The following is a 14,725-nucleotide window of genomic DNA, read 5'->3' as shown; positions in this document are numbered from 1 at the left end:
AAAGAACATTTCATAAAAAAAGTATAATTGGTTTTAATTTAAAATAATTAACAGTAATAAGTTGTTTTTTTTAATTATTTTGTAATAAGGTTTCAGGCAAGTGTCGAACTCTCCATTGATTCTAGATTATCATTTTTGTATTCTGTATCAGAATTATCTACTTCTATCATTTCGAAATCGTTGTTCTGTAATCCTTTTGTGTAACTTTGACGCTTTAGTGTTGTTATATGCGGGAGATTCATTCGTAAAACACCTCTCATAAAGAGATAGCATCGATTGGAAATCGAATAAATTTTCTGAGCTAATCCGATTTCATTTCGGCTATACATTTTTCGTTTGGCACATATCATTCGGGCAAATGTAATGCTACTTTCGCTAGTACTTGGAGTAGTTTTTATAACTCGAATACTCATACTGTTGATAATGCGCCGCAATGCGTCAACTTCTTTTTTTAATCGATCCTCTTCCCCGGCTAGATCGTTAATTCTCTTTGTTTTGGTTTTCAGTAAATGTTCACTAAGTTTATTTTGAGAAATCAATTTATCAATTTGTTGTTTTTGTTCTTCTTCGGTTTTCTTCAAATCTTCAATGGTTTTTAGAAGTTCCTGATGTCTCTCATCGACTCCTTGGCTGTGACAACGGCAATAACACGTCATGGTAATATCAAGATTGGGAGTTTTAGGTTTGGCCTTCCCATAAGAGTAGGTCCTTTTTGGTGGTGATTGAAAAGAGCTTTGAACTGGTTCAAAGCCTAGTATGCTAGCATCCAATATTTCATTGATTTTAGTGGTGGTCTGTCGTGCAGCTTTAGCATTTTTGTTGGACTTTATTTCTTCGGTAATGGCTTTTTGTTTTGGTACATTTTTTTTGTACGTTCTTTTCTCAAACGAATTTGTTTCTGATCGTTTTACTGGTGTTTTTTTGTCATCCGATGTTATGTATATAGTCTCAAAGCCTGTGCTGTCTCTTTCAGGATCTAGTATCTCAATGATTCCTATATGTGGCTCGATTATGTCCGGTTGTGATTTTGATGTTTTTGTGGATTCTTAAGAATATCAAATAGTACATGAGTCTTAGCTTTTCTACTAAATGAGACAATAATATGGTATCACTTACCTGGAAACGCACCGGCCATCAAACCCCTTTCTCCAATGTACTTTGCATCGAAATGCAAGTCGCATAATCTATTGTTGGGACGGATTTTGCTCAATTGCAAAACTTTGCACCATTTATTCGACTCATTTTTGTCTTCCGGAAATGCGAATAATTGCTTGAATCCCTTACATTTCATAATGCATTTCGTGGACATATTTTGGAGAAATATCAAATAAATCCAGAGTAAACGATTTTACGGATCTTCTTTTCTAGAAATAAGAAAATCAGTTCATATGATTACGGGATTTCATTACAGACATTCCATTATTGGGTGTTTGTTAGTATCTACCACTAGCCATCTTAAAAGCTAGATTCTACAAAACCTAAGGCAATCTATCCGATTCTAAAAAAAAAATTCTTGTTCAAAGTCAATTCCCGGTGTCATTGGTATACCACACTAGGCAACTATCTGGAAACCGTTTTGGAAAATACTCCTATTGTTAAATTATACACCAAATATGACCTACAAGTGTTAACTTGGTTGATTTTTGTCAAATATTTGGTGAAGTTAAGATGTCATTTGTTTTTTACCAACTTGGTATAATAAGATGTTGATTTCTCATTCAATTATATTATTAAATTGCGATTCTAAAGGAGAAAAATGTCTAATATTAGTAATTATATTTAGCATTTTACTAACGAAATTGAAATATTTGAGCTGTAATCTCACACAATTAATTCGTAAACCTACTATATTTCTATAATTTGCAGAATAAATCTTATTGAAAATTTGTTTATATTTTTCAATGTTTACAAAATTAGGCTATAATTAGTGGTAAAAGCATTGTAGAGTGCGATCGTTTTCGTAACGTTTAAGCACAGTCACGATGACGTTCAGAGTAATCATGATGTAGTAATAAGGTAACTGGGGTTTCGAAATAACCGGTTTCGGTTAATTTTCTTTTTATACGAAAATCCAAATTTCGTTTTTTTTTCCTGAAATAAAAAAAGGAAAATATTTAGATATTAGGGGAAATGAGTTTAAAAAAAAATCATTTTAATGTAGTAAAATGAAATTTGTTTAGTAAATGAAAATTTTTAAACTTACGAGTAATTTGTTTGGTACTTTCAGTGTGGCGGTCTTTATCTCTAGTTTGTGTTTTCCGAGCCCAGTTGACGTGCTCATTTTGCAAGAAAGTACAACTTCTCGTATAAAGAAAACCTACCAAAAGAAAAACATACCAATAAAACGGTTCAAAAAAAAATATACCAAAAAAACGGTTCGAAAAAAAGAATATACCAAAAAACCGGTTCGAATAATACACATACCAAAAAACGCTTCGAAAAATAGAACATACCAAAAAACGCTTCGAAAAATAGAACATACCAAAAAACGGTTAAAGGTAAGTACTATGTTCGCTTTTCGAGTTGAAATTTTCGCGGTTACTTTATTAAAACAGTTCAATATAAAGCAGATAAATTAATTCAATTGATGCACAGTTTCTTGTTCCTCTAAATTTCGGCAAGATATTATGGGAATATGTTTGTTATCATTTACAATTTTGATTATTTAAGGAAAAGTAATCGCGAAAATAAAGTGGTTTTCAACTCGAAAACAGAACATGGTACACACCTTAAAAAAAAAGAAAATACCAAAAAACGGTTCGAAAAAAAACATACAAAAAAAAAAACGGTTCGAAAAAAGAACATACCAAAAAAAGGTTCGAAAAAAACATACCAAAAAACGGGTCGAAAAAAAAAATGCCAAAAACGGTTCAAAAAAAAATCCAAAAAAAGGTTCGAATGAAAAAAAAAACATACCAAAAAACGGTTAAAAAAAACGGTTCGAAAAAAACATACCAAAAACCATACAAAAAAAACAGCTCAAAAAAACACAAAAAAAAGTTTAAAAAAACAAAACAACCGTTCGAAAAAACACATTCCAAAAAAAGGGTTCGAAAAAAACATACCAAAACAACGGTTCGGAAAAAAAATACCAGAAAAACGGTTAAAAAAACACAAAAAACGGTTCAAAAAAAAACTTACCAAAAACACGGATCAAAAAAAAAAAACGTACCAAAAACACGGATCGAAAAAAAACGTACCAAAAAAACGGTTCGAAAAAAAAAAAACAAAAAAGAAAACGGTTCGAAAAAAAACCAAAAAAAAAACAGTTCGAAAAAAAACACAAAAAAAACGGTTCGAAAAAAACCACATACAAAAAACGGTTAGACAAAAAAATAACAGTTCGAAAAACGACATACCAAAAACACGGATCAAAAAAAACATACCAAAAAACGATTCGAAAAAAACCACATACCAAAAAACTGTTCGACAAAAAAACATACAAAAAAACGGTTCGAAAAACAACAACCAAAAACACGGATCGAAAAAAAACATACCAAAAACACGGTTCGAAAAAAAAAAATACCAAAAAAAGGTTCGAAAAAAAAACACAAAAAACGGTTCGAAAAAAACCACATACCAAAAAACGGTTCAAAAAAACATACAAAAAAACCTTTAAAAAAACACAAAAAAACGGTTAAAAAAACACATACCAAAAAACGGTTCGACAAAAAAACATACAAAAAAAAAAAACGGTTCGAAAAACAACATACCAAAAACACGGATCGAAAAAAAAACATACCAAAACAACGGTTCGAAAAAGAAATACCAAAAAAACGGTTCGAAAAAAAAACACAAAAAAATGTTTCGAAAAAAACACATACCAAAAACCGGTTCGGCAAAAAAACATACCAAAAACGGTTCGAAAAATACCAAAAAACGGTTCGAAAAAAAACATACAAAAAAAAAAACGGTTCGAAAAACAACATACCAAAAACACGGATCGAAAAAAATATACCAAAAAAAAAAACAGTTCGAAAACAAAACCACATACCAAAAAACGGTTCGACAAAAAAACATACAAAAAAAGGTTCGAGAAAAACATACCAAAAACGGGTTGAAAAAAAAAACATACCAAAAAAACAGTTCGAAAAAAAAAAAACGATTCGACAAAAAAAACGATTCGACAAAAAAAAACGATTCGAAAAAAAAAAACATACCAAAATAACGGTACGAAAAAACATAATATGTGCCAAAAGCTGGTTGGCGATGGGGGAAAATATACAAAATCATCGTTAATCATAATAAGAATTTCTATTATACTTACATCACCTGATCACCTGATCACAATCAAGATGGCCTTCATGGATAAATCCCACTTTAATTTCTCAATAAATTTTATTTTTGTTTTAATAATGGCTATAAGATACAATTTTTTGTGTTTTAATATTTCTTCACATAATTTATCATTATGGGTGAATGCTCTTATATGCATTCTACCTTTATTGGAGGTTCTTTCATATTATATCTTCAATAATTATAAATTAATATAACAATTAACTAAAGTTCTTCTATAAACTTTCTTATAACTATAATTTAGTATGAGATGTCTTAGTAAAAATGAAAAAAGAAAAACATTAACAGAAAAACAATGGAGTCTTGAAAATTGGTTGATTTTAAAGTGCAGCACAAAAAATTAACGTGTATAGAGAATGTAATAATATCAATTTGTAATAGATTTCATTATTGTAACAAAAGTATACATGGTTTTGCAGGGCATAATATGGGAGAGAAGTAAAAAAACATTGTTTTTACTTACAATAAGAAAATGTATATAAAGAATTTCTCAACAAGTCTCGACTAAAAAAAACCATGTATACCTTATTATATTTATGTTTTAATTGTTACTTATAGAGAGTATTTATATAACATTTAGAAAGGGAACATTAAGAAAATCTCTTTAGCTTTGTTTTGTTTTTCATATTTATATATTTATATATATATGGATATAAATTTCAAAAAAGTTCGTTACATATTTAGGTATGGGTTTATCCCTCGGTTTTTAGTTTTGTATATTTTTTTTGAAAAGATTTACAAATAAAATTCGTGGAGTTTTGTGTTTAGAAAATTACAAAAAATATGTATACAAAAAAGCAACTAATTGCATATCAAAACATGTTTTCTTTTTATTTACGCTTAATAGTTTTATAGTAGCAAGTCATCTCTCATAATATTTAGGCTTTTTACTTCTTCATAAATTTCATTTTGGTCCAAGCAAAAAAATCATATAGATATATATTAATATAAATATTTGAAACAATTCTTAAATATAACATGAAACGAAAGATAAAGAAATAATTTATTTAAATAAATTCTTGTATGGTACTCTTTCATTTCTCTATGGATGTACAGAAGTATTAGAGTTCGAGTGATATCAAAATTTGACAATAATTCAGGCTACCAGAAAATGGATTGAAGTAATAACATTTTTCATGACTATATTATTCACATATTCAAATCAAACGCTGCTATTGTTAAACAATCTAGGTGGGATCACTACTCAAAAAAATTGTTGTGTTTTTTTTTGTATCCAAGATGTGTATTTGGATTATCAGAAATTGGTTTATATCGTGACTTAAAAAATATCAACTTTCGTTTAGAGCAGAATTGTTTATAAAGTTTCATACATTTAAAATTTATTGCAAAAATACACAGACATTAAACCATTGTCATAATTGCAAGTTTAAGGGACTTTTTTTGGTCATCGTGTCCATAACGAATTATCCTTCGGTTTAGTACTAATCGTGCATAGAAAAATGGAAAAAATGCCAAATTGACACATGCAAAGCGATATTTGAGTGATCCCACCTTGTTATTAAATCAATTTGTTCATTTCAGATAAACATTTCCCGAATGCTCATTTATTGTAAACCTATTATATAATCCCCACAGAATCTTAGTATTTCACTAACATTTAGTTATACTAATTTTCCATAAACTGTACGGTCAATGTGTATTTCTTTATTCATGTCTTACACCGCAAATCGAAATGAACGAATGAAATGAATTTAAACTGCATGCTGGGAGTACAGTAAAGGCAATACTTGCAGTATTTTGACATTTATCACGAAAATCATTTAAACTATTTAACAATAAATCAATTGAGGGCATTGCTGTTACTTGATAGAACACTTTCAGGTGTATTGCTGGTACTGTAGTAGTATTTGTTGGACTGCTGGCATTTACCGGAGATCCACCATTATTAGTTGTTGTAGAGGCGATGGGAATTGGAACTGTTAGATTTTCGTTACTTTTTGCCAATGGGTAATCTTTAAGTAAACGATTAACCGTATAAGTGAGGATATCATCGATATTTTCTGCGTTAAGATTTTGTGCCAAGCGACAATGACTTGTTAAAACATCGTCAGATAATTGAGATAATTGTGTTGTAGATGAAGCCATGCCTGAAATTCAAGAGAAGATATATGTTAGTTTCTAAACTCTAAGGGGGTTTAGAAATAATTTTATTATTATTATTATGTTTATTTGTAATTTAAAGCCTTAAAGGTCAATTGAGGTAAATTACAATAAATCTACTAAAGAATAACGCCTCGAAGCACAATTTTTTACCTATAATCTATTATGCTTAAAGGTAGGAAATTAAAATGATAACAAATAAAAACTTCTTAAATATAAAGAAAAAAGTAAAATTATATAATCTTCAATAAAAAAACTACTCCTGCAATTATTAGTTTTTTTTGTTTTTTTATTTTTTTTTATACAGTCGACACTCGGTTTAACGAATACCCCATTTAGCGAAAATCGAATTTAACGAACATCCAAATTCTTAACAATGAGTATTCTAAATAGCGAACGGTTGAACAAAATGTACTGTTACGTTTTTATATTGAGGCGTGTTTAATAACCCGATAATAAAAATACAGTTCTTTTCAAATAACGACAACCTATAATTTATTTGTTAAACTGGTAGGTTTCACTTATTTGCTCTACGATGTGTACTGTTTGAATTTTAGCTTACGACTGACTTCCTAGAACATTCTACAAATAGCCGGCAGATGTCGCACATCAGATTATGTTCGTAGTCTTGCCTACAACTATCTAGAACAATCACTTTGTCGTTTCTGTCGCTCATAGTTCTCCCTATCAAGTATCTCGTAATTTAGCTGACAGAGGTTTGTACCCAACAAAACAAAAGGGGTTACTACAATTATTGTGAAACTAAGAACACAAAAGATGTTTAGGAAAGCACTAGAAAATAAAGAAATGATTTTGAATGTGATGACGTAATCTGATAAATTTTACACTGCAAGACACGACTTGGACTCATTTCAAAGGACATGAACATAGTAGAACTAGACAGGTCCTCTTGAATTAGTCTGGGACAAACTCTTAGGAACCGGCTTTATTTTGAGCATCTCAATCGCACTAGAAAGAAAAAAATTTGGAATATGTTGACCCATAGGTAAATGTCTAGATGCAATAAGATTTTAAATTCCAGAGAGTATAGAAATCAATAATTTATATAGAAATTAAAAATTGCGACAAACTGGAGTGATAGGTCCGTTAGTGACGATATGCACCAATTTTCCGTAGGTTAGCTATTATGACTGAATAGTTTAAGGAGCTATTCAGTCTATTCCCAGCAAAAAAAAGCGTCGCCAAAAAGTAGTGAAAATGTTCTTTTTGGATCCGGAAGTAGTGCAAAATTGACTCAGAAGCGATGAATTTAATATGGGCTTGTCATAGGACGGAGAGAGGATGTGAGGTCTATGATAGGCATCATAACGGGACACAACACCTTGGGAAAACACATGGTAAGGATAGGCCTAGTGAATGATGATATTTGTAGGTGGTGTCTGGACCCCGAGGCTGTGGAAGATTCTTTTCACTTCCGGTGCCAGTGTCCAGCACTATCTTTAAAAAGAAACAAGATACTGGGCTCTTATTTCCTTAAGACTATAACCGACTTGCGAGAATGCAGCCTGAAGAATATTCTCGTCTTCATTAAGACTTCGGGGTGGAGGAACTAGGAGCGTCCGAAGGATACATTAGCATACAATGGACTCATTCCGGCCGGAAGTAGACGGACACGAGGAGGAAGATGGAAAGAAGTTTGAGGAATCGAACTATGGTCTAAGTGGACACAAATCCGCTAACCTAACCTAGGACGGATGTCCACCATTTCAACAGACGTTGCACTACATTTTAATCACTTATTAAGGTGTGATGCGTATTCTGTGATTTGGATGTGAATTACGAAATTTTGCGACATTTTGAGAAATAAATAATTTTTACAATTTTTTTATAATTTTTATTGCATTCTAACTCTTGTCTGGAACGTTTGACATCAAATATTTTCAAAAATTCGCAAATTTTCTAGAATGGATTTTGTATTTTTCCGGCAAAATTTAAATAATTTGAACTATTTTATTAATTTTTAATCTTTTTTTAACCTACTTGAAACAAAAATTTTTAAATTTCCCATTGAAAATATGAAAATGTGAGTTATAAAAAATTGACTCAAATGGACTTCATGTGCAGTTAAAATAAAGAACATCTTTGGGAGGACATTTTTGGAAGTGCTTTTAAAGTTGTGCCTTTGGAAGAACTTCCAAATTTTTTTACTGGGTTGTGATACCACAGGTGGTGAACTTTTCTCTTATTAATGAGTGCTACCCTATTCTATATTTAGCTCAATGATAAGGACTCCTCCTATGAATTACGCAGGAATGTCTGCATCATTACTGAGAAGGATAAACTACTTCTGAAAAACTTTTTTGGTACTCGGTCGAAATGGGAATCTAGCAATGAGGATACATCTAGCAGTGTATGCAGTAATGGAGTATGTAAGGCGTGTTAGGATGTTACTATGAGCACTACCTATGTCACCTAGGTACTATGAACACTATCTATGCCTGACCCAGTTCGAATCCGGGGATTGAAAACAAATTAGTCTAAGAGGCTAAGCACACATAAGGCCGAATATTGACATGGGTGTATATAGGTCCTCATGAGACAGCGAAACTTGGATCCTGTTTTCAACCTAACCTAGATATATCAAATTTATCAGTTTTTAAGGATTATATAAAGTAATATTTTTAAGTGCCTCTGAAGTACTTTAATTTTGCCAAATGCTTATTATTTTTTTTCTCATGTGGTAAAAAAAACAAGATTTTCAATACAAGTTATGATTTAATATTCCCGTTCGATTTAACGAATTTTTCTAAATAACGAAAGACAATATATCATTCGTTAAACCGAGCTTCGACTCTATTTTTTTAATTTAATTTAAATTTTCATCGTTTTCTTTTAAATCAATATTACTATTGTGAATAAATAAATATATAAAGCTTTTATTCCGTCATCTTCAGTGACACCGACTCCCAAGTAGAATATGATTTTATTTGTTTTTTTTTTGTACATACCTGTTGATACATAACAGACAATTGCAGCACAATTATTTTCATAATTCCATCTCCTTCTGATCGATATCGTGTAATCACTAATTGAGCAACCAGTCTCTTCATCTGAAAAAAAAAATTGAAAAGAATTCGAATTATTCTAAATTCGTGCCTCCATATTCTTGCTAACTTACATTCGAAACGATCATTGTGTGTATGAGCCCATACTTGCCATTCCACCAATGCATCGCGTGGCAATGCCGGAACAACAATATAATCCATTATGGCATTAGCTGTGCGTCTTTCCCATTGTCGACGAGCCTCTGCTATGAAGGCCGGATGTGTAACAAAACAAATACCATGGACCACATCACGTAATTGACCTTGAGCATTCATAGCCTTGGCAATGCGTGATATATGGCGTAGTGTTAATTTACATTGAGGACGTATTCCACCTTCTATGATTGTCATACTACCAGGTACTAGAGCTATTTGGCCAGATATATAAGTGATTTCACCAATCTATGGAAAAGCGCCAAAAACAAAAGGTAATGATAACAAATCTCTCCAACCAAGCAATAGTTTACATACTTTTGTGGATTGACTATAGGGTCCTATATTGGCCGGGGCCCAATGGGATATACTTTGAACATGCATGGTGTGACGTTTACATAACACATCGCTTGAACTGCTGCTGCAACTTGTATTCATATCATCAGATCCCTCAGACTCCTGTATGGACAGAGTTGCTCGGCGTCGTTGGGGCGATTTAAAAGCAATGGCCTCTATGATCACATGACAATCTTCGGGCAATGGACATTCGACACAAACTCGAGTAGGAGGATTTTGAAAATTTACAGCTTGACCGTAAATTCGATTTAGAGTTTTGTACTCGCTAATGGAACGCACATAGATGGTAATATAACAGTAGTTAGTCATTTCATAATTGTGTTCCGTGGCTATGGAACGCAGGGAGTCTATGGCACTTTGTAGGCCCTTTTCTAGAGTGGGAGCACATCCTGGAAATATTATATACCATAAGTATTAAATTCCTAACTTCAAAGTAAAGATCAAATACACACTATTGCCATGTAGGATGGTACTTACCTTGTATCCCAGCAACCCACATCCAACCCTTGTGATTAATGGACACCATTGGCCGATTATTAATTGGACGGAATTCCCTTTCATATTTCAATGGACTTGGTGGTTGAGTGCCAGCAATACCACCACCAGCCAATGATGACATCCCACCACCACTTGCTAAACCACCAGATGTCGTAAGGGCCATCGATGATATGGCCAAAGACAAACTACCACAAACTGCTGCTGTACTACTCCCCAAAGGACGTGGCGGGCCAAAACTGCCCGCCTGTAATGAGGCAGTACACAGAGCAGCCGACGAGGAGAGCAACGTAGACGGTGTTTGTTCATCAACACTTGCGCTCTTCGTCACAATGGGTATGGGTGAGGATGAGGTGGCAAGATGTCGGCCAAATGAATTGCTACGCGATATCAATTCATTTTGACTAAGTGATTCGCGCATGCGTGTCTCCTTTTCGATGAGTTCAAGCTCAGTTTCACTGAGATCGGGATCGCTGAGGTCACTGTATGTCGATTCATTGAGGTCACTTATATAATCCAGAGATTTTTTCACAAATACATCACAGCTCTGTTGCGGTTCTTTGGGTTGTAGCGAAAGTTTGGTGAAATTTATATAGCCTACTGGGCATATGGGATCAGCCGAACTTATAACAGTTTGAATATCATCACTGTAAATAAGACAAAAAAAAACAACAAGAGCCTATTAAACCAATTTGTAAACACTATAAAGAACATAGGCTTACACCACTATACGCTGTTTGAATAATGGACAATCTAAAGTGAAGGTCTCGTACTCCCCACCCTCACCGCAGACATTCAAACCGTATTTGTCACGCATTTTCAATAAATGAGGTTGTATCTCTCGAAGAGATTTTCCCAAATGACGATCAGGAACTAATCCTAAAGTTGCAACCTGCGAGAGAAAATGCCATATGGAAACGATTCAGTATTTCCCAAAATATATAAATAAATATTGGATTTACTTTAATTAGTATTGCATGGACTTGGCAATCAATCATTTCTTGCAGTAATTCAGTCTGATCTCTCCTCCATAGATAGGCTAATGACACCAAATTTAAACGACTGCAAACATTTTCTACTCTTACACGTTGATAATCGGATAGAATGGCACCTACGGCTACAGCCTCCGCTTTTAGTTCTTCCTGTAAGTATAAATAAATATAATATTGGGATCAGAAGGTAAAGCAACAAAAAAATAAATCGAAATTTTAGTCCAACGAACATCATTTGAAAATTTCTTTTCGCAGTAAAAAAAAAATTGTTTGCAAGAGTAGTATATTATTTTTGCGATAAACTTTAACATCCTATACAGGAAGAAAAAAAAATAAATATCAGCTCAAAATTAATTTTCTGGCAAAATTTTATATGAAAATAAAATTTGGACAAAATTTTCTATAGAAATAAAATGTTGACAAAATTTTCTAGAGAAATAAAATGTTGACAAAATTTTCTATAGAAGTACAATTTTGACAAAATTTTCTATAGAAATCCAATTTTGACAAAATTTCTATAGAAATAAAATTTTGACAAAATTCTCTATAGAAATAAAATTTTGACAAAATTTTCTATAGAAATAAAATTTTGACAAAATTTTCTATAGAAATAAAAATTTTGACAAAATTTTCTATAGAACAAATTTTTACAAAATTTTGAGCAACGATGAGCCCGTCGTAAAACTAGGAAAAACACGACTAATGTACGCGTTAGAATTGTTGTTGTATCCTGGAAACCAGTTTCTGTTAATTGTCATATGTTGTAGTTGACTGTAGAAACAATAAGCATTGTTCGACTGTTCACCACTTAGGTGAATTCTAACAAATTAGCTTTCTAAAAATAAATTTCGTGTTGTTGCATTACTATGTAACAAAACGAAATAAAAATAAGATTAAGGGACTTGTAAGTTATATGAAAAGATGATGTACAGTGGGAGAAAAGATGATTCAATTTGTAAGAGGAAATTTCCCAAATGTTTTCTCCATAAGGAGTTAGCATAAAGGGCCCAAAATTAAGTTATCTCTCCCAGCCAGATCTATACTAAAGGCTGTGGAAAGGTTCATTCGCCCGAACCGAAACATGTACAGTCCAGGCGTGTATAGATTTGTATCTGGCGTTCTCTTTTCAATGGCTCTATTAACCATGTTCCTTAATCTATATCTGTCCATAAAGCTCGAATAATAATTGTATAATTAGAAAAAAATTTTCACAAAATTTTCTATAGAAAAAAATTTTCACAAAATTTTCTATAGAAAAAAGTTTTCACAAAATGTATATAAATAAAATATGGACAAAAATTTCTATAGAAATAAAATTTGGACAAAATTTTGTGAAATAAAATTTTGACAAAATTTTCTATAGAAACAAAATTTTAACAAAATTTTCTATAGAAATAAAATTTTGACAAAATTTTCCATAGAAATAATTTTTTGACAAGATTTTCTATAAAAATAAAATTTTGACAACATTCTTTACAGGAATAAAATTTTGACAACATTTTCAATATAAATAAAAATTTTACAAAATTTTCTATAGAAAAACATTTTCACAAAATGTTTTATATAAATAAAATTTTTCTATAGAAATAAAAGTTTGACAAAAATTTCTATAGAAATAAAATTTTGACAAAATTCTATTGAAATAAAATGTTGACAAAATATTCTATAGAAATAAAATTTTGACAAAATTTTCTATAGAAATAAAATTTTGACAAAATTTTCTATAGAAAAAAAATTCACAAAATTTTCATTTTTTACAGAAATAAAATTTTGACAACATTTTCAATATAAATAAAAATTTCACAAAATTTTCTATAGAAAAAACGTTCACAAAATGTTTTATATAAATAAAATTTTTCTATAGAAATAAAATTTTGACAAAAATTTCTATAGAAATAAAATTTTGACAAAATTCTATTGAAATAAAATTTTGACAAAATATTCTATAGAAATAAAATTTTGACAAAATTTTCTATAGAAATAAAATTTTGACAAAATTTTCTATAGAAAAAAAATTTCACAAAATTTTCTATAGAAAAAAGTTTTCACAAAATGTTGTATATAAATAAAATATGGACAAAAATTTCTATAGAAATAAAATTTGGACAAAATTTTATAGAAATAAAATTTTGACAAAATTTTCTATAGATATAAAATTTTAACAAAATTTTCTATAGAAATAAAATTTTGACAAAATTTTCCATAGAAATAATATTTTGACAAGATTTTCTATAAAAATAAAATTTTGACATTTTCTACAGGAAGAAAATTTTGACAACATTTTCAATATAAATAAAATTTTCTATAGAAATAAAATTTTGACAAAATATTCTATAGAAATAAAATTTTGATAGAAATAAAATTTTGACAAAATTTTCTATAGAAATAAAATTTTGACAAAATTTTCTATATAACTAAAATTTTGACAAAATTTTCTATAGAAATAAAAATTTTGACAAAATTTTCTATAGAAAAAATTTTCACAAAATTTTCTATAGAAAAAAGTTTTAACAAATGTTCTATATAAATAAAATTTCCACAAAATTTTTCTATAGAAATAAAATGTTGATAAAATTTTCTATAGAAATAAAATGTTGACAAAATTTTTTATAGAAATACAATTTTGACAAAATTTTCTATAGAAATAAAATTTTGACAAAATTCTATTGAAATACAATTTTGACATAATTCTCTATAGAAATAAAATTTTGACAAAATTTTCTATAGAAAATTTCCTATAGAAATAAAATTTTGACAAAAATTTCTATAGAAATAAAATTTTGATAAAATTCTATTGAAATAAAATTTTGACAAAATATTCTATAGAAATAAAATTTTGACAAAATTTTCTATAGAAATAAAATTTTGACAAAATTTTCTATAGAAAAACAAATTTCACAAAATTTTCATTTTTTACAGGAATAAAATTTTGACAACATTTTCAATATAAATAAAAATTTCACAAAATTTTCTATAGAAAAAAATGTTCACAAAATGTTTTATATAAATAAAATTTTTCTATAGAAATAAAATTTTGACAAAAATTTCTATAGAAATAAAATTTTGACAAAATTCTATTGAAATAAAATTTTGACAAAATATTCTATAGAAATAAAATTTTGACAAAATTTTCTATAGAAATAAAATTTTGACAAAATTTTCTATAGAAAAAAAGATTCACAAAATTTTCTATAGAAAAAAGTTTTCACAAAATGTTGTATATAAATAAAATATGGACAAAAATGT

The 14,725-nt window shown here is 29.9% G+C and overlaps 2 protein-coding genes across 3 annotated transcripts in view; both read right to left on the bottom strand.

The window, feature by feature from the left end:
• Positions 1-8: 8 nt before the first annotated feature.
• On the bottom strand, positions 9-1,919 carry LOC142230203 (uncharacterized). Of its 2 annotated transcripts, none has more exons than XM_075300846.1 (3): positions 1,847-1,919; positions 1,117-1,364; positions 9-1,045 (listed from the first exon to the last, which is right to left on the bottom strand). In XM_075300846.1, the coding sequence occupies exons 2-3, from the start codon at positions 1,307-1,309 to the stop codon at positions 93-95; spliced, it is 1,146 nt and encodes a 381-aa protein (XP_075156961.1). In that variant the 5' UTR covers positions 1,310-1,364; positions 1,847-1,919; the 3' UTR covers positions 9-92. The 2 variants fall into 2 exon arrangements, with proteins under 2 accessions (XP_075156961.1, XP_075156960.1); XM_075300845.1 differs by having other exon boundaries at positions 1,796-1,900.
• Positions 1,920-4,319: 2,400 nt separating this feature from the next.
• Positions 4,320-14,725, bottom strand: part of LOC142228500 (uncharacterized) — a 44,011-nt gene continuing 33,605 nt past the window's right edge. Inside the window, exons 4-10 of the mRNA XM_075298937.1 lie at positions 11,450-11,629; positions 11,210-11,379; positions 10,470-11,134; positions 9,954-10,381; positions 9,557-9,884; positions 9,387-9,488; positions 4,320-6,404 (exon numbers count right to left, since the gene is read on the bottom strand). Of these exons, the coding sequence (XP_075155052.1) occupies positions 5,962-6,404; positions 9,387-9,488; positions 9,557-9,884; positions 9,954-10,381; positions 10,470-11,134; positions 11,210-11,379; positions 11,450-11,629 (2,316 nt within the window). The 3' untranslated portion in view covers positions 4,320-5,961. The remainder of the gene's footprint in view (positions 6,405-9,386; positions 9,489-9,556; positions 9,885-9,953; positions 10,382-10,469; positions 11,135-11,209; positions 11,380-11,449; positions 11,630-14,725) is intronic.

This window comes from Haematobia irritans, chromosome 3, assembly GCF_050003625.1.
Source record: "Haematobia irritans isolate KBUSLIRL chromosome 3, ASM5000362v1, whole genome shotgun sequence".
NCBI lineage: Eukaryota > Metazoa > Arthropoda > Insecta > Diptera > Muscidae > Haematobia > Haematobia irritans.
This window is presented reverse-complemented; position numbering and strand designations above follow the sequence as displayed.